Source organism: Ranitomeya variabilis, chromosome 1 (genome assembly GCF_051348905.1).
Source record: "Ranitomeya variabilis isolate aRanVar5 chromosome 1, aRanVar5.hap1, whole genome shotgun sequence".
In the NCBI taxonomy this organism is placed as follows: domain Eukaryota; kingdom Metazoa; phylum Chordata; class Amphibia; order Anura; family Dendrobatidae; genus Ranitomeya; species Ranitomeya variabilis.
Genome location: NC_135232.1, coordinates 265,288,821 through 265,313,727, shown reverse-complemented (window position 1 = coordinate 265,313,727; position 24,907 = coordinate 265,288,821). Strand labels below are relative to the sequence as shown.

Sequence of the window (24,907 nt, the reverse complement as noted above, 5' to 3'; positions counted from 1 at the left end):
CTGCAAAAGCAGCATCTATAGTAAAAAGTTGGTCACACTTGTCAAACACTATGTTTGACAAGTGTGACCAACCTGTCAGTCAGTTTTCCAAGCGATGCTACAGATCGCTTGGAAAACTTTAGCATTCTGCAAGCTAATTACGCTTGCAGAATGCTAAAAAAACGCGAAAAAAACGGAAAAAAAACGCAAAAAAAAAAAATGCGGATTTCTTGCAGAAAATTTCCGGTTTTCTTCAGGAAATTTCTGCAAGAAATCCTGAACGTGTGCACATACCCTTATGCCCCTAAAAGATACTGATAGGTTAATGCATTTCTTACAAAATTGGCCCCAGCGTTTGTGTTTGAGATGAGATGTAGATTGTGAACTGTATGTAAATTAAAATAAATATAACTTGTGTAATCTTGACGATTTGTCTAAACAGCAGTCCATGGATCAATGTATTTAATCTATCTTCTTTTCTATTTTCCCACAAAGTTAATTTTAAAGTACATTTTAATAAATACCTCTTTGAATAGTAATCCTTTCCACAATTGGATGTGTTTAAATAACATGTTCCTGTGCTGAGATAATCTTATACATGTGCCCCTGCTGTGTACTGTGTAATGGCCATGTCTGACCATACAGGAATATGGTCTGATCACACCACAGCTCCTGGGCAGGAGAGGGAGCAAAAGTATACAGATAGCACAGCAAGGGATCACAGCTGATTCTTTTTGTGAAGTAAAACATTTCCCTGCTTGTTTTTAAAAAATGGTTTACCTCAAAGAAATAATTATTTGTGATCCTGTGCTGAAATGTCTGTATAATGTCTTTTGCTTCCTCCCCTGCCCAGGAGCTGTCCAGCTTTGCAGTCACTAACCTTGGCCCCAGGACATGTTAATCATATTCCAACCTGCAATTTCTTGAGGAGATGACATGGGCAAATTTGAACGTAAACATGCATTCACTGCTTCTTTGGTCAGACGCTGTGAGGCTGGGTGCATTCATGCAACATCACACTTCCGTGGACAGACACAGTATGATTGGGTGATCTCTTCCCAACTTCATATGCTTTTCCAGCTGAATGGAGCAACCACGGAGGAGTGAAGTTGCAGAAATGCTGGAAGTTGCCCACACCATCTTAGGCGATTTTCGATTAGAGAATGTCAATCATATCATGGGGACAGAATTAGAGACTACAGAACCAAACTAGACTCTGAAATCAACGGCCTGTCGGACTAGTTTAGGAGAATTTGCATGGTGAGTGATAACAATAAAAGTTATTGCTTGGTTGCTTCATTGGGGGGCCCAGGAACCATGGGTTAATATGCTGTCACCTGGTGGCGGACTAATAATACATCTTATAAAAAAAAATAAAAAGCTGACTCCTCCCCACCAGACTACACCTGGGCTGTCAACACCTAATTATTCAGTTTGGCTTTTGTGTCATTCGGAGGCAGACGTGCGTCTGAGTAGCAGACCTGTTTTAGCTTTGAGTAGGTAGCAGTTACTTGGGTAGTAACCTGAGGAACTGATATTCTTTCTTCTGCAATACTGGGATTAATATTCCCACCCTAGGACAGTTTCAGAACTTTCTAAAGTTTGTATGTTCCCCAGTGATGCAACCAAGAAAAAAAAGATTTTCAGTACGCCGTAAAGTCTCTTTTTCGTAGCCTTCATACACGCTCCCTTGTTTGTGGGAGGAAGGATGTCTGGGTTTTGTTTTTACTACAGTTTTTGCACTGAAAAACTGGGTGTCGGCTGTCCAAGTGTAGTCTGGTGAGGAGGAGACAGATTTTTCTAAGATGTATTCTTAGTGTCCGCCTACAGGTGTCAGAATATTAACCCATGGTTCCTATGTCCCCCAATGAAGGCTATGAGAAAGATTTTACGGTGAGTACCATAAATCTTTATTTTTATATACATATTAATAACTATGATGCATAAAAAGTGTCATTTTATTGCTGAATTCTGACAAGTTTGAAAAACTTGTGGGACCTAACAAGTTGCCTTGAAATGCTAGAATTGCCACAAGAACCTAGAATAGAGTGCTCTATCGCTTTAGATTTTTTCCCCACAACATTGTCTCCCTTTCTAGTAATGTTTTTGATGTGACGAAACAGCCCCATTCTTGTGACTCACTAATGATATGATGGGAAATATGCATTTACTTTTTTAAATCTTCTTGTTAGCATACTCCCATTAGTTTTTTTATTTTCGAGCAAGTAATTGGATGGTTGTGGTCAGTGGAAATCTAACATACTACTGTACGTAAATATATGAATGCAGTATAATAAAACTTTAAAATGATAGGACACATATGGATAGAATTACATATATGGATATAGTCGCTGCACTTAGAGCTGACACTGAAATATTTGTCAGCTTAATATAAGAGGGTTTGGGGTTTTTTGGAAGGCAGGGTTCAGTTGACATCGCAGCATTTTTTTTTTTTACATCTGTCTATTACAATTTGAAACCTCAAATTTGCAGAAATTAGACAAGATGACTGCCATCTCTGGCACGTAACAAGTACTCTAACAATTACAGAGTAGTAGCATCTTTAAAAAAGGAAGCAAAGTCCTCCCAAAAGGCTGGTGGAAGAGGTAGGTATTGGAGAGGTAAACTATTTTGGCTTTGTGGGGACAGCAATGTTTGTAACTGCTATCCTACATCCAATGATGGCACTGCTCAGTATCAAACAAAAATATAGGAGAGCAATTGGCATGTGCAGTCTTCTCTTAGGTCTTCTCGAACCCAGGATCCTTGGCAGCCTGGAAGGGAAACAGCAGTCCAGAACGTCCTATAAAGGTTACAAGATAGTTTAGTAGTGCATGTTCATTATTAGTGATGAGCGAGTGTACTCGTTGCTCGGGTGACCTCCGAGTATTTGTTAGTGTTCGGAGATTTAGTTTTCATCCCGGCAGCTGAATGATTTACAGCTATTAGCCAGGCTGAGTACATGTGGGGGTTGCCTGGTTGCTAAGTAATCCCCACATGTAATCAGGCAGGCTAATAGCTGTAAATCATGCTGCTGAGGCGATGAAAACTATATCTCCGAGCAGTCATAAATACTTGGAGGTCACCCGAGCGTGCTCGGGAAAACTCAAGCAACGAGTACACTCGCTCATCACTATTAATTATTACTCGGCACATAAAGCAAGTATCAGATGAATAACCCTAGAGTGTCTACACACTTTTTGAAAAAATAAACACATTTCACTATTTTTCCAAAGCTGGCAATTAATTGGAAATTATGAATTGCAATATGACTATTTATGCATATGTGATCTCTAACCATTCTGTGGTCCACGTGTAGATGCCGCTGCTACATTGTCGGCATCTGTGTCTAAGCAGTGACTGGACCTAAGCTCTGATCACTGCTGTGAGAGGGTTGGTCCAAGATAGCAATTCATTTTTATCCTAAATGTCTGTCTATTTAATATCATAGTCTATTCTATTGTCTAATACACTTTAATAATTCCCCATCCTTCCATAACTACACTACTTAACTGCTTTTTTTCACAACTTCCCTATTGAAATTAGCAAGCAAGTGTGCTCTGTTGCTTCCTAGTTACTACTGATCTGAGTCGGCGAGAGAGTCCCTGATGAAGCTTCATTTTAGTATCGCCGCATGCACTGAGATTCTCAAATGAAGCGTTATCAAAGTGGAAGTTGTAAAAAACAAAGAAAAGCAGTTAGTGTAGTTAGGGAAGGATATGATATTTTAAATTACAATATATTATTATAAAATAGATTAGATTATGATATTAACCCGTTCACCCTCAGGCAATTTTCAAGGTTTTTTTGTTTTTTTTTTCGTTTTTTCCACCATTTCTTCCAAGAGTCATAACTATTTTTGTCTTTCCATCAATATAGCTATATGAGGGCTTATTTTTTCCAGGACAAGTTGTACTTTTGAATGACACTGGAAAATAAAAAAATTCAAAGTGCGATGAAATTGCAAAAAAAGTGAAATTCAACAATTGTTTTTTGTGGGGTTTATTTTCCCTGTTCACTAAATGGGAAAAATGACATGGCAATATGATTCTCCAGGTCCGTACCAGTACGAAAATACCAAACATGTATAGGGGTTTTTTTTGTTTTTTTTTATTAAAGTGGTGAAAAAAATATGAAAATTTGTATGAAAAATGTTTTGCTTACGTCACTATTTTCCGAGACCTGTAGTGTTTTGATTTTCCGTTATATGGGGCTGTGTAAGGGATTATTTTTGCATGCCCTGAGCTGATGATTTTACTAATACCATTTTGGAGTAGATACAATGTTTTGATCGCCTCTTATTCCATTTTCGTAATTTTCATGTTTATTTTTTTTCCGTCATTGGGCTGCTTACCGATTGGATTAATTTATTTGATATTTTGATAGACTGGACATTTTTGAATGCAGCAATACCAAATACGTGTATATCTTACTTTTAATGGGGCAGAAGGGGTGGTTTGAATTATTTAAATATATTTTTACACTTTTTTTCACTTTTTACTGTATTTGTTAGTCCCCTTTGAGGACTTGAGGCTGTGAGGGTCCGAGCACTTGTGCTATGCATATCAATGCTATGTGTAGCAGAAATCACAGTCTAGAGGAGGATCATAATGACAGGCACGGTGGTCATCAGCAGACCTTTGGCTGTCATGACAACCCATCGGCGCACCGTGATCACGTCAAAGGTATGCTGATGAGAACGTGGAATGACACACACCTATTTCGATGCATGTTCAATTCCGCTGTTAGAGATTGACAGCGAGATTTAACAGGTTAACTGTGATGCTCCCCCCCACAGCTGTTAAAGGCACATGAGCATTGATGAAACAAGCCATCATGTGCATGGAAAGATGTGGGCTCAGCATCTGATCCCGCATCAAAGGTAGGCACACGACATACCATGTAAATATACGTCATGTCAAGAAGGGGTTAAATAGATATAGGATGAAAGTTAATTTAGGCATTTAGGATGAAAAATTAATTTGATTTCAGACAACCCCTTTAACAATTTATATGCTGCTGTAAGTTTCTGACAGGCATTTAAATGGAGTGTTTGAGGGATAGCGATGGGTTAACATGGCTGCATCTTGACACTCATGTGAAGCCCAGCTATACGCCAAGTTTCATAGGGGACCTCAATTTTTAATACATACTGCAATATTATAGTATTGAACAAGTGCTTCCAGATTTAAGTCCAGAAAAGAGACTAAATATACGGTAAATTTAAAAAAAAAAACTTGTCAAAGTTCAAATCACACCCCTATTTCCAAGTTAAAAATAAGAAAAAAAAAACATTTGGTATCGCCATGTCTATAAATGTTAAACCTACCATAGAGTAAAATTTGAACCTATAAGGTAAAGACCATAAAGAGAAAAAAAAACTGCCACCACACTTCCCTTAAAAATACAATAAAAAGCGATCAAATTATTGTATACACCACAAAATATCAATAAAAACTGTCAGCCATGCAAGAAAAATAACATTACAGGTCTTCAGAAACATGTGTTCTTACATTTGTGTCTCCTTTTCCAGCTCAGTTTGGTATCACTGTAATCGCACTGAATTGGAGAATCGTGTTTCCAGGTCATTTTTACCATACAATGAACACTAAATACAGAACCCAAAGCAACAATGGCAAAATTGCATTTTTTTTTTTTCACCATTTCATCCCAATGGAATGTCCTGTTGAAATGCCATTTGGAGACTTGATAAAGACTAGCCACTAAGAGAAATCTGTGTTTTAGACCCTGCCTCATGCTTTCCTCAGACTACATAGCAAAAACCTGGTGAGGAGGTTCACAGCTCTTAATGAATCTGGAACGTCTAAAAAGTGGCGTGCACCTCCATGCATGACACCAGGAATTTCACTCCAGTCAGGTGCTGAAGTGAGATTTCTGGCATAGGGAACAACATATCGTCATGAATTAGATGAGCTGTGGCGTCCCACCGTGTCCCCATCCCACCCCAGCTCCCGCCATTTTATTTAGCTGGGAGAAATTGGTAAAAGTCACAAAATCAATCAAATTTGTGACATTTCAAAGCATTTAACTCAATTCTGGCAAGAGAGCTTTGATGCAAGATTGCATAGAGTTTCCAGAGACTGTAAAATGCTAGTTGTTTACCAATTTGCTTGGACTGTTATTACATAAAATGGGTTATGGGGCTACAATAAAAAAAGAAAACTTGTATTTTATGATTGTGTATTTGCGTTTGTCAAGAGTTTAAAAAAAGAAAGCTTGTCAAATACGATTTTGTGACATGAGTATATAAAGGAAGATCAGCTTAGACACTGATTAACAGAAAGATAGGACTGCATCACTGGTTTAGAAAACTAGCGCTGATTGTTTTAGTGAACGGAGATACAGGAGGCTTCCAGTTGTGGAAACTTGCAGAGGTTCAACCACACAGACTACCCAGTGCTTAAAGCATAACATTAGTTTAAATTTTTATTTCATAAATTAATAGTACACATAAAAATAAACAACTTTGTAATATATCGTATCAGAGAAATGTGCTTGTTTCTCTGCCAAAATTGATCCGTCACTACTAATATTCTCAATTCTGAGGTAAAATCTGTACTCAGTGAAGACATCCCCTATCTCAGTAATGGGAAATTTCTCTAATAAGACATATTACAAAGTAGCTTATTTTTATGTGTATTATCGATTTATGAAATAATTTAAAGAGTAACTGTTTTAACTTTTATCGTCTTTATATTAGATTTTTCGACCTCTAGTACCCAATGATTTCTTACCTTGCGCCAGCAAGACCATCCCCTTGACAGTGCCCGCGAGTACTTGCAGCCTCAGCCTGACACTCTACACATACAACTTGTTCTCGCGTTAACCGTCTGCCCCAGTTTTGCAGCCAACAGCCAAGTCCCACATGTTTCAGTCTGAAGTAGACGCAATAACTGAAGAAATAAAGATAAGTATTTTGGCAATATTGATCTTTTTTTTTTTACCAATGTTATGATTGCATAGTTACTAACAATCTTTATGGTTTTATTGCATTTTGCAAAAATCGGCATTGAAATTCTAAACTTAAAAAGGACAGTACACCAGTTTGATCATGTAACTGGTGTCATGCAGGGGAGAAAAGAACATGTCCTCCTCTCCTCACGGATCCCAGCAGCTACTGCTGACAGTGAACTCCTCTATCAGAAGGGTTGTTAAACAATTGCATGTCCTTATGCATTTTTATGTTAGCTGCTAACAGGCTGGCTGGCAAGTTTCAGTTTGGGGGGCAAGCACACATCACCGGCCCATGCATAGTGACCCATCATTAACCAGTTTACTGCTACCTTCCTTATAAAAGTAGCAGAGGTAACTGTTCTACAAGACGATATTGGACAGATTGTTTTCATGTTGGGATGCATGAATTATGTGTCTGCAGAACTAGTATGAGTGCATGTGCACACAGCGTATTTTTCAGGCGGATTGCGGCAGGCACCCCCCTAAAAAGAGCTGCGCAAACTTGCTTCTAAAACTGACACAAGCTCCGTCTTCTGTTACCTCTTTTACCTGCGTCAAGGTTTACAAATTGTGAAGAAGTTACCATGCTCAGTCGCTGGCATCTCTAATGGAGACGGCTTCCGGAAAAAGACTGCAGACAAGCGGCACTTCAACGCTGTGTTCACATACCCTAACACCAGGCTACAGCACGCAAACTCTGAATACAAGAATCACTATCCCTGCACAAATAAAAATGTGATCCGGTCACAGAACTAAGCCAAGTACAGTGATACAAATAACAGAATGCCAGAACCAGGTTTACGACACCGAAATGGCAACAACAGCAAGCTGACTGTCAGTATGAGAACACAACCAAATCACAGTGCAAAGACACACAGCACTACATGTTTGGAAAAATGTGCCATTTTCTAAAAGATGCATCATTTTAAGGGAAAAAATGCAAATATTATATAACTGAAATATATCTTCATCTATAAAAATAAAACACGAAAAACAGATTAGAAACAGCACACAAATGATATAATTGCAACCATTTTTGTGTACAGTATGATAAACAAATTTGTAACTGTTATATGTGGTGTTACAGACTTAGTAAATATGCCCCAAATATCTGAATGTATGCCTTTATCTTAAAGGGATGGTCCAGAATTAAAATTTATATTACCGTACTACTAAATACCTATTTAATGTCATAATTTAATCTCTTTTCTAATATACTTTTATTAAAGGGAACCTGTCACCTCAAAAATCGAAGATGAGCTGCAGCCACCGGCATCAGGGGCTTATCTACAGCATTCTGTAATGCTGTAGATAAGCCCCCGATGTATCCTGAAAGATGAGAAAAAGAGGTTAGATTATACTCAGCCAGGGGCGGTCCTGCTGGGGTGAGGGGCCTCCCATCTTCTTACGATGACGTCCTCTTCTTGTCTTCAAGGCGCAGCTGCGGCGCAGGCTTACTTTGTCTGGCCTGTTGAGGGCAGAGCAAAGTACTGCAGTGCGCAGGCGCTGGGCCTCTCTGACCTTTCCCAGCGCCTACTATCCCAGCATGCACTGGGGATTCTCAATAGAAGAATCATTAAAGAGTAAGTAGTTAAATAAAAAAATATATATATTGCAGTTATATAATGTAGTGAGGTAACGATAGGGAATTTTAATTAAAGTATATTAGAAAATAAATAAGATTATGACATTAAATAGACATTTAGGAGTAAAATTAATTTTATTTCTGGACCACCCCCTAACAACAACGATACATTTTAACATACATACAGTACACAGTGGAACATCATACAGACACCTAGGCACACTTTTCTAAATTCATACAGTATACTAGCTATTGAACCCGGGTAGCGAGCATTTTGGCCCATTTTTAATTTTACTCCCTTTTTTGAAGACACTGTGTCTGCGAATTTGCATATACAGTGTCTACAATAAAATGTCGCAGGAGATCGTGGTGTGCACACATTCTGACTCCAGCTCCGTTTTATTGAAATTATGTACTACAAACCCACTTATTTACAGTGGGTTCGGAAAGTATTCATACCCCTTTAAATTTTTCACTCTTTGTTTCATTGGAGCCATTTGGTAAATTCTAAAAAGTTCTTTTTTTTTTCAAATTAATGTACAGTCTGCACCCCATCTTGACTGAAAAAAAAACAGAAATGTAGAAATTTTTGTAAATTCATTAAAAAAGAAAAATTGAAACATCACATGGTCATAAGTATTCAGACCCTTTGCTCAGTATTGAGTAGAAGCACACTTTTGAGCTAGTACAGCCATGAGTCTTCTTGGGAATGATGCAACAAGTTTTTCACACCTGGATTTGGGGATCCTCTGCCATTCTTCCTTGCAGATCCTCTCCAGTTTCGTCAGGTTGGATGGTGAACGTTAGTGGACAGCCATTTTCAGGTCTCTCCAGAGATGCTCAATTGGGTTTAGGTCAGGGCTCTGGCTGGGCCAGTCAAGAATGGTCACAGATTTGTTCTGAAGCCACTCCTTTGTTATTTTAGCTGTGTGCTTAGGGTCATTGTCTTGTTGGAAGGTGAACCTTCGGCCAAGTCTGAGGTACAGAGCACTCTGGAAAAGGTTTTTATCCAGATATCTCTGTATTTGGCCACATTCATGTTTCCTTCAATGACAAACCAGTTGTCCTGTCCCTACAGCTGAAAAACACCCCCATAGCATGATGCTTGTACAGCAGACAGGAGCAACAAAGTACAGCCACAGACAGAGGTACCATACTGCAGATATAAAAATATGCTCTCCCACCCTGGTACACACTCCCCCATCCAGGTATATGACCCCTCATCCCAGTATATGCCCCTCCATCCTGATATATGCTCCCCATCCTGGTATATGATCCCCCATCTTTATGTATATCCCCATTCTGGTATATGCCCACCCCCCCATCCTGCCTGCACTGCTGCTGTTCAATACATAGAAAAAAACACAAACACTCCTACTCACCTTTTCCCAGCTCCCCTGCAGCGCTTCGTCATCTTCTGAAGCCAGCAGCTGGCTTCAGTGTCCGAGTGATGGGGGCACATGACGTCACTGCCATGTGCCCAGTCATGTGTACGCCGACATCAGCTGCTAGCCTACGATTTGGCTGGCAGTGTGTATTGCGGCGCACGGACCCGGCAAGTTTGTGCGCTGCAATACACTTCAGCTGCATGTTCATCCAAGGACGCACATCCAGCTGAAGTATTGGCTGATGTCAGCAGCGTCCGCACTACGGCACCATTTTATTGAAGACACTCTTCAATAAAATGGCGGCGTAGTGCGGTATGTGTATGTGCTGACTTCGAGCGTCACACTGCGCAGGCGTCGCGGCTTCGGACAGAACATCTCTCCGGTTATGTTATAGATACACTTATAGTCACTCCTTAAAATATACAGTATACACACAAACATAAGCAGATTTATTTATGCAGACATACAAAAAAGCACATGCATATACACTCACTGGCCACTTTATTAGGTACACCTGTCCAACTTCTTGTTAACACTTAATTTCTAATCAGCCAATCACATGGCGGCAACTCAGTGCATTTAGGCATGTAGACATGGTCAAGACAATCTCCTGCAGTTCAAACCGAGCATCAGTATGGGGAAGAAAGGTGATTTGAGTGCCTTTGAACGTGGCATGGTTGTTGGTGCCAGAAGGGCTGGTCTGAGTATTTCAGAAACTGCTGATCTACTGGGATTTTCACGCACAACCATCTCTAGAGTTTACAGAGAATGGTCCGAAAAAGAAAAAAAATCCAGTGAGCGGCAGTTCTGTGGGCGGAAATGCCTTGTTGATGCCAGAGGTCAGAGGAGAATGGGCAGACTGGTTCGAGCTGATAGAAAGGCAACAGTGACTCAAATCGCCACCCGTTACAACCAAGGTAGGCCTAAGAGCATCTCTGAACGCACAGTGCGTCGAACTTTGAGGCAGATGGGCTACAGCAGCAGAAGACCACACCGGGTACCACTCCTTTCAGCTAAGAACAGGAAACTGAGGCTACAATTTGTACAAGCTCATCGAAATTGGACAGTAGAAGATTGGAAAAACGTTGCTTGGTCTGATGAGTCTCGATTTCTGCTGCGACATTCGGATGGTAGGGTCAGAATTTGGCGTAAACAACATGAAAGCATGGATCCATCCTGCCTTGTATGGAGCATCTTTGGGATGTGCAGCCGACAAATCTGCGGCAACTGTGTGATGCCATCATGTCAATATGGACCAAAATCTCTGAGGAATGCTTCCAGCACCTTGTTGAATCTATGCCACGAAGAATTGAGGCAGTTCTGAAGGCAAAAGGGGGTCCAACCCGTTACTAGCATGGTGTACCTAATAAAGTGGCCGGTGAGTGTACATTAACATACAAAAACACACAAATAAGTATAAAGTGATGCATCTAGTCTGTCTTGAGTACTTGCTGCCTCGTTTTTTTGTGTTTTTCAATTAGTTTTTTTTTTTCCTGGTGGTTTCCATTCACTTTTTTTTATATCGATTCAACGAGGAAGTAACCGCTAGTGGTTTCTGAAGCGAAAGTGCTGACAAATCACTCGAAAAGATGACCAGTTGTTTTCTGAGCCTTCCCATTAACTTGTATTTTAAAGGAGTGGAAAACACAAGAATGGACTTCTTTTACCCACTTGGCGTCTTTTGAAACCTATAGCTGTTATGACACTCATAAGACTGAACACATGAACAGCGAGTTATTTTAACATAGAAAGTTACATATTCATTCGTTTGAGCTTTTTCTGAGCGCCTTTTTCAAGGTTTCAGGGCAGACTCACCTAAATAAAGCAGTTGTGTGGGGTGCCCATACCCTAAAGCCAAATTCAAATGTGTTGTTAAAGCCTTATTCAGATGTCTGTGTTGCACTGATTGTAATCTATGGTGCTATTCACATGTTCATTTTTTTCTAGTACCACAGATGAAAAGTCCGAATACAAGTCTATGGGTCAGTGAAAAACAAGTACAGCACATGGATAGCATCCGTGTACAATCAATATGCTATACATATTTAACATTGCAAAGGATAGGAGAAGATTTAGAATTTTTGTCCATCCATGAAAATGACTGATGGTAAAAATGGACTCGTGGACCAAAAACTGATCTAAAACACTGATGACACTGGTACCATTTTTTTAATGTACTGTGAGGGGTTGACTCAATCGGCTGCTTTCAGAAGTAGACACAGGAACGCTTCTTAGGCTACTTTCACACTAGCGTTTTTTTTTGCATACGTCGCAATGCGTCATTTTGGCGAAAAAACGCATCCTGCAAAGTCGTCTGCAGGATGCGTTTTTTCCCCTTAGACTAACATTAGCGACGTATTGACACACGTCGCAACCGTCGTGCGACGGTTGCGTCGTGTTGTGGCGGACCGCCGGCAGCAAAAAACGTTACATGTAACGTTTTTTTGTGCCGACGGTCCGCCATTTCCGACCGCGCATGCGCGGCCGGAACTCCGCCCCCACACCTCACAATGGGGCAGCGGATGCGTGGAAAAACAGCATCTGCTGCCCCCGTTGTGCGGTGCTTGCACAGTATGCGTCGGTACGTCGGGCCGATACAGCGCGACGGCCCCGTACCGACGCTAGTGTGAAAGTAGCCTTAGGTAACTCACCTGCTGGTTTATTATGGATCAGCATAAACCATAGCAGGGTTCAGTAAAGGAAACATGGCCTTTCTGGCACAAGGGCAACACAAAAGATAAATCACTGCAAGTCCTTATATCTGAGGGGTTCGCTCGCTCAGACCACCATATGTCTTCAGCTCGTTCTGGAGCCACATCCGGAGACTCTCTCCAAAATACAACACATAGAGAAAAAAACAGTGGCTGAACATTTAACTTCCCCGCCACACCCTTGAGGTGGAGATATGGGGAGTAGGCATCCCGCCCATCTCTGACCTACTCCTCGAAAACACAGTCCCTTATCATGGCTGGTTAACCCCTTCAGCACATAACATGCTGGAAAGAAACTTATGGTTTTCAGATCACTGAAGAAAGCAATCTTTGTGACATATCTCCCCTCACATACAGTGGCAGTGACCCTGTCACAGTACATATTTAAATATGGATCTGTGAATGAGGCCTAGCAGACGCAGATGCAAAATGAATGGCAACCCTGTTGGTTTTTTTCACATCATAAACTTATTCGTGCAAATCAGACCAAACTTGAACTTGTATCACAATTTTGTTTTAAACCATTGGATGTGTGAATGCAACCCTATGCTATAATATGTCCATGTGCCATCTGCTAAACATCGATAGCACATGTACAAGAAAATCAGACATATGAATGGGGCCTAAGTTAAACAGAAGCATAGACCCAACCAACCAACTAAAAATTTGAAAACTATCAGATTGAAAATAAAAAAGGGTTTACAGCTGTTCAGACATTTAAAAATTCACTTGTTTCCACAAATCTGCAACAAAGCAGGAAAATCGAAGTTGGAGAAATACAGGGAAGGGCTTCCTGGGAGGGTTTGATTCTGAAGCAATACAGTAAATACACATACATATATAACTATATATACACGCATACAGAACATATACACATATAGAACATACACAGTACATAAACATCTATATATACACGCAGTACATACAGTTGTGTGAAAAAGTTTGCCCCTTCCTGATTTCCTATTTTTTTGTATGTTTGCATGAGTGTTAGCATCAGATTACCAAACAAATTTAAATATTAGACAAAGATAGCACAAGTAAACACAAAATGCAGTTTTTAAATGAAAGTCTTTATTATTAAGAGGAAAAGAAATCCAAACCTACAGGGCCCTGTGTGAAAAAGTGATTCCCCAGTGTGAAAAAGTGATTCCCCAACTTAAAACATAAATTAACTGTGCTTTATCACATCTTTGGAAAGCAGAGTTCAAATTCCCTAGCTACAGCCAGGCCTGATTACTGCCACGCCTGGTCTCAATCAAGAAATCACTTAAATAGGACCTTCCTGACAGTGAAGTTGTCCAAAAGATCCTCAAAAGCTAGACATCATGCCACAATCCAATGAATTGAGTAAATGAGAAATATATCAGTCTGGAAAAGGTTATGAAGCCATTTCTAAAGCTTTAGGACTCCAGCTCACCACAGTGAGAGCCATTATTCACAAATTGTGACAACATGGATCAGTGGTGAACCTTCCCAGGAGTGGCCAGACGACCAAAATTACCCCAAGAGTGCAACGACGACTCATCAAAGAGGTCACAATAGACCCCAAAACAACATCCAAAGAACTACAGGCCTTACTTGCCTTAGTTAAGGTCAGTGTTCATGACTCCACCATAAGAGACTGGGCAAAAATGGCCTGCATGGCAGAGTTCCAAGACAAAAACCACTGCTGAGCAATAAGAACATAAAGGCACGTCTCAGTTTTGCCAGAAAACATCTTGATGATCCCTAAGACTTTTGGGAGAATATTCTGTGGACTGACGAGACAAAAGTTTAACTTTTTGGAAGGTGTATGTTCCATTACATCTGGCGTAGAAGTAACACAGCATGTCAGAAAAGGAACATCATGCCAACAGTAAAATGTGGTGGCAGTGTGATGGTCTGGGGCGGTTTTGCAGCTTCAGGACCTGGAAGGCTTGGAATGGTAAATGGAACCATGAATTTTGCTGTCTATCAAAAAATCCTGAAGGAGAATGTCCAGCTATCTGTTCATGACCTCAAGCTGAAACGCACCTGTGTTATGCAGCAGGATAACTATCCAAAACAAACCAGCAAGTCCACCTCTTAATGGTTTAAGAAAAAGCAAAATTAAGACTTTGGAGTGGCCTAGTTAAAGTCCTGAGCTTAACCCCTTAGTAACCGAGCCAATTTTGACCTTAATGACCAAGCCAAATTTAACAATTCGGACCAGTGTCACTTTTTGTGGTAATAACTTTGGAATACTTCAAAGTAAATGTATCCCACTCATTCGTAGCGTGGTAAAAATTCCTTCGATATGGCTTGCATTTATTTAGGAGGAAAAAAAACGGAAATTTGGCAAAAATGTTTCAATTTTCAAGCGTTTAATTTTTGTGCTCTTATATCAGAGAGTCATGTCGCACAAAATAGTTCATAAATAACATTTCCCACTTGTCTACCTTAAATCAGTACAATTTTGAAAACATAATTTTTTTTTGTTAGGAAGTTAGAACAGTTAAAAGTTGACCATCGATTTCTCATTTTTCCAACCAAATTTCCCAAACCATTTTTTTTAGGCACCACATCACATTTGAAGTGACTTTGAAGGGTCTATATGACGGAAAAATACCCAAAAGTGACACCATTGTAAAAACTGCACCCCTCACGGTTTTCAAAACCACATTCAAGAAGTTTATTAACCCTTCAGTTGCTTCACAGTAACTTAAGTAATGTGGAAGGAAAAAATGAACATTTAACTTTTTCACAAAAAATTTACTTTTTACTCAAACTTTTGTAGTAACAAGAGAAAATGGACCACAAAATTTGTTGTGAAATTTCTCCTGAGCACGCCGATACCCCATTCGTGAGGGATATCTACTGTTTGGGCGGATGGGGCTCGGAAGGGAAGGAGCACTGTTTGACTTTTTGAACGCAAGATTGGCTGGAATCAAGAGCGGATGCCATGTCATGTTTGTCGAGCCTCTGATGTGCCTAAACAGTGGAAACCCCCACAAGTGATCCCATTTATGAAACCACACCCCTCAAGGATTTTATCCTGGGGTATAGTGAGCATTTTGAACCCACAGGTATGACACAGAATTTGATAGCATTAGACAAAATATGTCCTCATTAGTGTTGTGAGTGCTTGCTACTCCAGTTTGCATCAGGTATGCACTGAACACCGCGGGTCCTTGAGTCCCTGCCCCGCATGTGTCATGACTGTTAGAAACCCAAAAAACATGCGGGGATCCACAATACTGTGTGCATACCCGAGTACGCAATGTAAACTTGAGTAGCAAGCACTTGCTCTGAACAGTAGCTGTCATATCGTCATTTTTTTTTACTTTTGAAAAAAAAAGTCTACCTACAACAAAGAATGGAAAACATTTTTTATCATTTTTATCTAACTAAGGTGATTACAAAGGGGGATTTGATTTACTAATTTTTTACCAAGTTCCCTATTGTTGCAGGGTACCGGCTGGCAAATCTCAGCAGGCGAACTGTACATGTGTCTGAGGGATGGGGGGAGCACATTTCTCTCTTCTGTGATATGTTAGATCATATCAGATGAGAGAAATTAATTTTAAATCAGCATTTTTTAATAAGGCTACGTGCACACCGCAGCGTTTTTTCAGTGCAGAATTACTCCAAATCCGCAAGGTAAATCAATGGGAATCCAGAATTGGCGTGCACATGCTGCGGAAAATTCCGTCCTGATTAGGAGCCTTTTATTTTCTGCAGCATGTCAATTCTTTTTGCGGATCTGCAGCATTTCTGCATCCATTGACTTACATTGAGTCAGTCAAATCCGCAGCTATACCACAGGTGTAAAAAGGTTTGCGTGCCAAAATTGCTGCAGAAAGGTAATGATGTCAGAAGGAGGAAGAGTGTGTGGGCGGAGAATATGTGCGTGTCTGTGTGTGTCTTCGGGTGTCTGTGTGTCTGTCTGTGGGTGTCTGTGTGTGTGATATAACAGTGACAGCATGAGCCGATGTTGGGAGAGTAGTCCCATCATCCGGCACCTGTGTTCAATTGTTAAAAAAAAAAAAAAAATTTACATAATTGCATACAATATACATACTCACCAAACACCTAATCTCCGACACCCACATCTCCTGCAAGCAATCAAAAATAATAAACCAATATATACTGACCTTTCCGTCGTAGTCCATTTAATAACGAGTGTCCCACGACGATCTCAGGTGTAGAACAGTCACATCGGAAGATGTGACCGCTCTACCCGGCCTCCGGTAATCGCTCCCGCAGTGTAGAACTGAGTCGCCGCGAGAGTTCACTGGAGTTCATTAGCTGATAAGCTCCAATGTGCTCACTTGCGGCACCACTGCGGTGCCGTAAGTGAGAGCACTGGAGCTGATGAACTCCGGTGAACTCTCAGTGATACACTGACAGGAGGTAATCACTCCCCCAGTGTGTCGCCGGACCCCGGGTAGAGCAGTCACATCTCCCAATGTGACTTTTCTACACGTGAGATCGTCGTAGGACACTCGGTAATGGACTACGTTGGACAGGAAGTATTATATGGTGATTTATTATTTTATTTTTGTTGCAGGAGACGAGGGCGTCAGAGATTAGGCGTTCAGTAAGTATGGTAAATTAAGATTCAATAAAGGAGTGTGATTATTTCAAATAAAGGACTTTATTCTGGCCGTGTCTTTATTTACCATGTAACTATGGGGTTAGTAATGGATAGGTGTCTTACAGACGCCTCTCCATTACTAACCTGTGGGCTTGATGTCACCTGACAATACAAAGGTGACATCAACCCCACAAATATAAACCCCACTTGCCACCGCCGCTACAGCACAAGTGGGAAGAGCGAGGCTAAGTGCCAGAAATGGCGCATCTACAAGATGTGCCATTTCTGGGACGGCTGAGAGCTGATGTTTTTAGCCTGGGGGGTGCCAATATCCATGGCCCCTTCCCAGACTATTAATATCAGCCCTCAGCTGTCTGCCTAGCTTTCGCTGATTCGATTTTATAGGGAAATCCCATGTCAATTTTTTTCTGGGGTTCCCCTGTAAACTAGTCAGTAAAGGCTAAGCAAACAGCTGTGCGCTGATATTAATAGCCTGGGAACCTTTATGGTTATTGGCTCCTTCCCAGAATATTAACATCTGCCCGTCTGGTGGGGCTGGTTATTAAAATTATGCGGGAGCCTACACAATTTTTTTTTTTATTTTTTGAAAAATAAACATATTGCGTTTCACGCAGATTTCTGACAGTTGTTTATTTGTTACAGCATATGTAGGTTTATTATGTTAATGCTCCTACAAAGACTGGTGTGTGTCGGTGTAAGTCTTTATATAATAATAATAATGAAGATATCTGGATGAAGAGGGTGAACAAGGAAATGGCATCACAATTCTTTTTTTAATAATATATCTTTATTTAGCTCTAAGGATTTACAAATACGCAAGAATATCAGCATGAAAATCCGCATCAAATCCGCATAAAAAAGCGCCGATTTTCAACTGCATTTTCTGCCAACAGAGGCAGAATTTGCGTAGAATTTTACACAAGCAAATCCGCAAAGTGCGCATACCAAATGTGATCGCTGTTATTCAATGAACATGTGACAGGGGACTGTAAAAACCATACCTGATCATGTTCTCTAGGGTCGAGATATTCTAATGCTGGGGGGCGCTATACCCTTATTTTTCAGCCACGTTAAAAATAGGCGCTGAGGAATAAGTACCCTTAACTGCCGCTGTTAAAAGGCTTATCGGCGGTCGTTAAGGGGTTTATCCGATTGAGATGCTGTGACATGACCTTAAAAAGGTGGTTCATTCTCGAAAACCCTCCAAAGTGGCAGAATTACAATAATTCTGCATAGATGAGTTATCGCAAACGCTTGATTTCAGTTGTTGGTGCTAAGGGTGGCCCAACCAGTTATTAGGTTTAGGGGGCAAAATTACTTTTCACACGGGGCCCTGTGGGTTTGGATTTCTTTTTCCTTTAATAATAAATACCTTCATTTAAAAACTACATTTTGTGTTTACTTGTGTTATCTTTGTCTCATATTTAAATTTATTTGGTTATCTGAAATATTTAAGTGTGTCAAACATGCAAAAGAATAGGAAACTAGGAAAGGGACAAACACTTTTTCACACAACTGTATATGGACACACATATACAGTATATAGATCCATATAGATATTCACCACATACGTATAGCTATATGCACACATATACAGTACATATATAAACATACATTACATACAGGTCCGGCGCCCCCACCTGGGCAAGTGCCGGGGCCCTGGAGTGGGGGGCCGACTACCACCAACTTCAACAGCAGGAGGTGGCACCTGCTTCTCAGCAACCCCACCGCCTCCGACAACCTGGTGCACTCCTGGGAGGGTGTCAAGGCCATGTTCAACGGCGGCACCCACAAGAGAGCCTTTCCCTCACTGGTGTCTAGCACCAAACTGACCCTCCAGCAACTTGAGCTCTGGCTACCCCTGCCACCAGCCAAGAGCCTGAGGGGTGATGAGGAGCAGGCGGCCCACAGCTTCCAGCTCATCCCAGTACCCAGCAAGAGCATCTCTGGAGTGCTGCACAAGATAAACGCTGCCAGTGAAGGAAATATTTATTTGATCCCTTGCTGATTTTGTAAGTTTGCCCACTGACAAATACATGAACAGTCTATAATTTTAAGGGTAAGTTAATTTTAACATTGAGAGATAGAATATCACAAATAAAATCAACCAAAACAACAGCTAAAAAGGATGAGGACACCCCCTGCAGAACCACTCCTTTATAGGTTGCTAATTGCCTATCATTTCTCCCTGTTGTCCGTTCCATTTGCACACCAACAGGAAATATTCACAATCAGTGTTGCCTCATAAGTGGACAGGTTAATTTCACAAAAGTGCGATTGACTTGAAGTTACATTGTGTTGTTTAAGTATTCTCTTTATTTTTTTGAAGGCTGTATATACACGCATATAGTACATATACACATAGTAAAAATAAAATCGATACACATACAGTACATGTATGTATATATATATATATATATATATATATATATATTTTAACACTGTATGTATTATATATATATATATATATCCAGCTCTGGCAAAAATTAAGAGACCACTGCACAGTTTTATAAAAATCAGCATCTCTATATGTCTGACAGCCATTCCATTCCAGTGTCAGTTGAATTCCAACCAAAGTACACCTCATTCTACGTAATGTGCTTCTGATTAAGTGATCACCTGAACTAAATGTTATTTAACGAAGGAAAGTATAAAAAGCACTGCTGTGGTGTTCACGATCCTCTTGCAATAGGGCAAGCTGGATGGCAAAACAAGTGCTAGTAATATCCCAAAAGTAATAGGAATTAAAAAATAACTTTGAACCATGCCCAAGGAGTTGAAAAGTCTTGAGTGAGGAAAAGAAGGGCTCAATTCTGGCTTTACTAGCAGAGGGACACAGTGAGCGTCATGTTGCCTCCATCCTTAAAATTTCTAAGATGGCAGTCCATTACAACAAGGTCAAGCAGCAGACATTGGGGGACAACAAAGCTGGCAGAGGGTGAAAACGAATCTCCACTGACCGGGATGACCATCATCTTATTCAAATATCACTCAGCAACCGCAGGATGACATCAAGTGACTTACAAAAGGAATGGCAAATGGCAGCTGGGGTGAAGTGCACGGCAAGAACAGTTCGTAACAGGCTCCTAGAGACAGGACTCAAATCATGTAAAGCTAGAAAAAAGCCTTTTATCAATGAGACGCAAAGGAGAGCCAGGCTGAAGTTTGTCAAAGACCATAAGGATTGGACCATAGTGGACTGGAGTAAGGTAATCTTCTCTGATGAGTCTAATTTTCAGCTTTGCCCAACACCTGGTCGTCCAATGGTTAGAAGGAGACCTGGAGAGGCGTAAAAGCCACAGTGTCTTGCACCCACTGTGAAATTTGGTGATGATCTGGGGATGCTTCAGCAAGGCTGGAATTGGGCAGGTTGATCTTTGCGAAGGACGTATGAATCAAGCTACATACAAGGTTATCATGGAAGAACAGTTGATTCCTTCTGCTCAGGCAATGTTCCCCAACTCAGAGGACTGTTTTTTCCAGCAGGACAATGCGCCATGCCACACAGCTAGGTCAATCAAGGTGTGGATGAAGGACCACCACATCAAATTCCTGTCATGGCTAGCCCAATCTCGAGACCTGAACCCCATTGAAAACCTCTGGAATATAATCAAGAGGAAGATGGATAGTCACAAGCCATCAAACAAAGAAGAACTGCTTACATTTTTGTACCAGTAGTGGCATAAGGTCACCCAAAAGCAGTGTGAAAGACTGGTGGAAAGCATGCCAAGATGCATAAAAGCTGTGATAAAAAATCATGGTTATTCCACAAAATATTAATTTCTGAACTCTTCCTAAGTTAAAACATTAGTATTATTGCTTCTAAATTATTATGAACTTGTTTTTTTGCATTATTTGAGGTCACTCTGTCCTAAGCCTTTAAAGACTGCGCAAGCGCACCGCACCTGCGCAGTCTGGACCCCACAGAGTTAAGCATCCGGGGAAGAGGATTGTGGCCCATGAGATCTCGGTATGTGTAAGCACTAAACGCATACCGCGATCTCCGGCACAACAACTTACCTATCTGGCAGTAGCGTAGCTACCGGGGGGGCAGAGGGGGCCATCGCCCCGGACCCGGTGCTGAGAGGGGGCCCACCTGGAGCTACGCTACTGTAACTATTGGCGTGCACAGAGCGCCGATACAGTTACATTCTGCGGCAAGGCAGGGAGAATCGATCTCCCTGCTCTGCCGCCCGGCCGTTGTGGGCCCATGAGCAGGCGGGGTGGTGCCAGCAGTGGGCCCCCCACCTGTCATGGCAGGGTCAGCTGTATCTGCATAGTCGATGCAGCTGAACGCATTGATGAGGGAAGGAGCGCTATGCTCCTCCCACCATCCCCCTGTCAGCGTCTGACGTCACCGATGCCGACACTGACAGGGAGCGCTATGATCTCACTGCCCGGCACCTGCGGTCCGGAGGTGAGCGGTAGAAGCACAGAAACCAGGAAGATGAGGTGAGTATTGTTTTTCTTTATGGGCGCTGCCTTATACTGCAAGGTCTGCCTGTGGGAGGGTTCTGCCTTATACTACAGAGTCTACCTGTGGGGGGAGTGCTGCCTTATACTACAGAGTGCCTGTGAAGGAGGGGTGTTGCCTTATACTACAGGGTCTGCCTGTGGGGGGGTGCTGCCTTATACTACACTGCCTGTGGGGGGTGCTGCCTTATACTACAGAGTCTGCCTTTGGGGGGCTGCCTTATACTACAGAGTCTGCCTGAGGGAGGGGGTGCTGCCTTATACTACACAGTCTGTCTGTGGGGGGGTGCTGTCTTATACTAGAGTCTGCCTGGGGGGTGCTGCCTTATAGTACAGAATCTGCCTGTGGGGGGTGCTGCCTTATACTACACTGTCTGCCTCTGGGGGGGTGCTGCCTTATACTACAGACTCTGCCTGTGACGGGGGGTATTGCCTTATACTACAGGGTCTGCCTGTGGGGGGTGCTGCCTTATACTACACTGTCTGCCTGTGGGGGGTGCTGCCTTATACTACAGGGTCTGCCTGTGGGAGAGGGTGCTGCCTTATACTACAGAGTCTGCCTTGGGGGGCTGCCTTATACTACAGAGTCTGCCTGTGGGGGGGGTGCTGCCTTATACTACAGAGTCTGCCTGTGGGGGGTGCTGCCTTATACTACAGAGTCTGACTGTGGGGTGCTGCCTTATACTACAGAGTCTGCCTGTGGGTGGGGGGTGCTGCCTTATACTAGAGTCTGCCTGTGGGGGGGTGCTGCCTTATACTATGGAGTCTGCCTGTGGGGGTGCTGCCTTGTACTAGAGTCTGCCCGTGGGGGTGCTGCCTTGTACTACAGTCTGCCTGTGGGAGTGCTGCCTTATACTACAGAGTCTGCCTGTGGGGGGGTGCTGCCTTATACTATGGAGTCTGCCTGTGGGGGGTGCTGCCTTATACTACAGAGTCTGACTGTGGGGTGCTGCCTTATACTACAGAGTCTGCCTGTGGGTGGGGGGTGCTGCCTTATACTAGAGTCTGCCTGTGGGGGGGTGCTGCCTTATACTATGGAGTCTGCCTGTGGGGGTGCTGCCTTGTACTAGAGTCTGCCCGTGGGGGTGCTGCCTTGTACTACAGTCTGCCTGTGGGAGTGCTGCCTTATACTACAGAGTCTGCCTGTGGGTGGGGGATGCCTTATACTACATGGTCTGCCTGTCGTGGGTGCTGCCTTATACTACAGAGTCTGCCTTTGGGGGGCTGCCTTATACTACAGAGTCTGCCTATGTGGGGTGGTGCCTTATACTACAGGGTCTGCCTGTGGGGGTGCTGCCTTATACTACAGGGTCTGCCTGTGGTGGGGGGTGCTGCCTTATACTACAGGGTCTGCCTGTTCGGGGGTTGCTGACTTATACTACAGGGTCTGACTGTTCGTGGGTTGCTGACTTATACTAGAGTCTGCCTGTGGGGGTACTGCCTTGTACTACACAGTCTGCCTGTGGGGGGTGCTGCCTTATACTACAAAGTCTGCCTATGGGGGTGTGCTGCCTTATATTGCAGTCTGCCTGTGGGGTGCTGTGTTATACTACAGGGTCTGCCTATGGGGTGCTGCCTTATACTACAGGGTCTGCATATATAAAATACGTCAACGGAGCAATCCAGCCACTTTCTACTGAATATACTGTAGAAAATACGTCAGCACAGCAAGCCAGTGAGTTTTTACTGCACATGACAGAATGGGGGCGCAGGATGGGAGCAGCACATTACAGAATGGGGGCACAGGATGGGAGCAGCACATCACAGAATGGGGGCGCAGGATGGGAGCAGCACATCACAGAATGGGGGCGCAGGATGGGAGCAGCACATGACAGGATGGGGGCACAGGATGGGAGCAGCACATCACAGAATGGGGGCGCAGGATGGGAGCAGCACATGACAGGATTGGGGCGCAGGATGGGAGCACATGACAGGATGAGGGCACAGGAAGAGAGTAGCAAGACAAGATGGAGGCGCACAAAACAGGATGAGTGTGCAGGATGGTAGCAGCATATTATTATTATTATTATTATTTATTGTTATAGCGCCATTTATTCCATGGCGCTTTACAAGTGAGGAGGGGTATACATAATAACAAGTACAATAATCTTGAACAATACAAGTCATAACTGGTACAGTAGGAGAGAGGACCCTGCCTGCGAAGGCTCACAATCTACAAGGGATGGGTGAGAATACAGTAGGTGAGGGTAGAGCTGGTCATGCAGCGGTTTGGTCGATCGGTGGTTACTGCAGGTTGTAGGCTTGTCGGAAGAGGTGGGTCTTCAGATTCTTTTTGAAGGTTTCGATGGTGGGCGAGAGTCTGATGTGTTGTGGTAGAGGGTTCCAGAGTAGGGGTGATACGCGAGAGAAATCTTGTATGCGATTGTGGGAAGAGGAGATAAGAGGGGAGTAGAGAAGGAGATCTTGTGAGGATCGGAGGTTGCGTGTAGGATATGTACATATAACGTGTAGCATATAACAAGATTAGGGCTCAGGATGGAAGCAGCACATACCAGGATGGAGACCATATACCAGTATAAATGCTCGCCACCCGGGCGTAGAACGGGTTCAATAGCTAGTATATAATATATATATATATATATATATATATATATATATATATATATATATACAGGGGTTGGACAAAATAATGGAAACACCTGGAAACATCAACAAAAGTTAGTTTAATATGGTATAGGTCCACCTTTTGCGGCGATTACTGCCTCAATTATCCGAGGTATGGATTCATACAAGGTGTGAATTGTTTCCAAAGGAATTTTAGCCCATTCTGCAGTTAAAACACCCTCCAGTTCTTTGAGCGACAATGGCGGCGGAAATCAACGTCTAACGTGAATTTCTAAAATCGACCATAAATGCTCAATAATGTTGAGGTCTGGGGATTGTGGGGGCCAGATGAGATGCTCAACTTCATTAGAATATTCCTCGTGCCATGCTTTAACGATTCTAGCTGTATGAATTGGTGCATTATCATCCCGAAAGATGGCGTTCCTCTCCGGGAACAGTGCTTGAACCATTGGATGCACTTTGTCGCCCAAAATGCCTCAATAATCTCGGCTGTTAATTCTTCCATGAAGGGATATCATTGGCCCGGCGGATCTCCACGAAATAGCACCCCAGATCATCACAGAACCTCCGCCATGTTTTACGGTTGGGAGAAAGCAGTTTGGATGGAATGCTTCTTTCAGCTGTCTCCAAGCGT

At 42.4% G+C, this 24,907-nt stretch overlaps 1 protein-coding gene across 1 annotated transcript in view; it reads right to left on the bottom strand.

Moving 5' to 3' along the window:
* The window catches only part of LOC143814339 (somatomedin-B and thrombospondin type-1 domain-containing protein-like), a 98,349-nt gene that overhangs the window by 7,031 nt on the left and 66,411 nt on the right, over nucleotides 1–24,907 (bottom strand). Inside the window, exons 4-5 of the mRNA XM_077293447.1 lie at nucleotides 6,735–6,893; nucleotides 274–2,782 (exon numbers count right to left, since the gene is read on the bottom strand). Coding sequence (XP_077149562.1) covers nucleotides 2,677–2,782; nucleotides 6,735–6,893 — 265 coding nt within the window. The 3' untranslated portion in view covers nucleotides 274–2,676. The remainder of the gene's footprint in view (nucleotides 1–273; nucleotides 2,783–6,734; nucleotides 6,894–24,907) is intronic.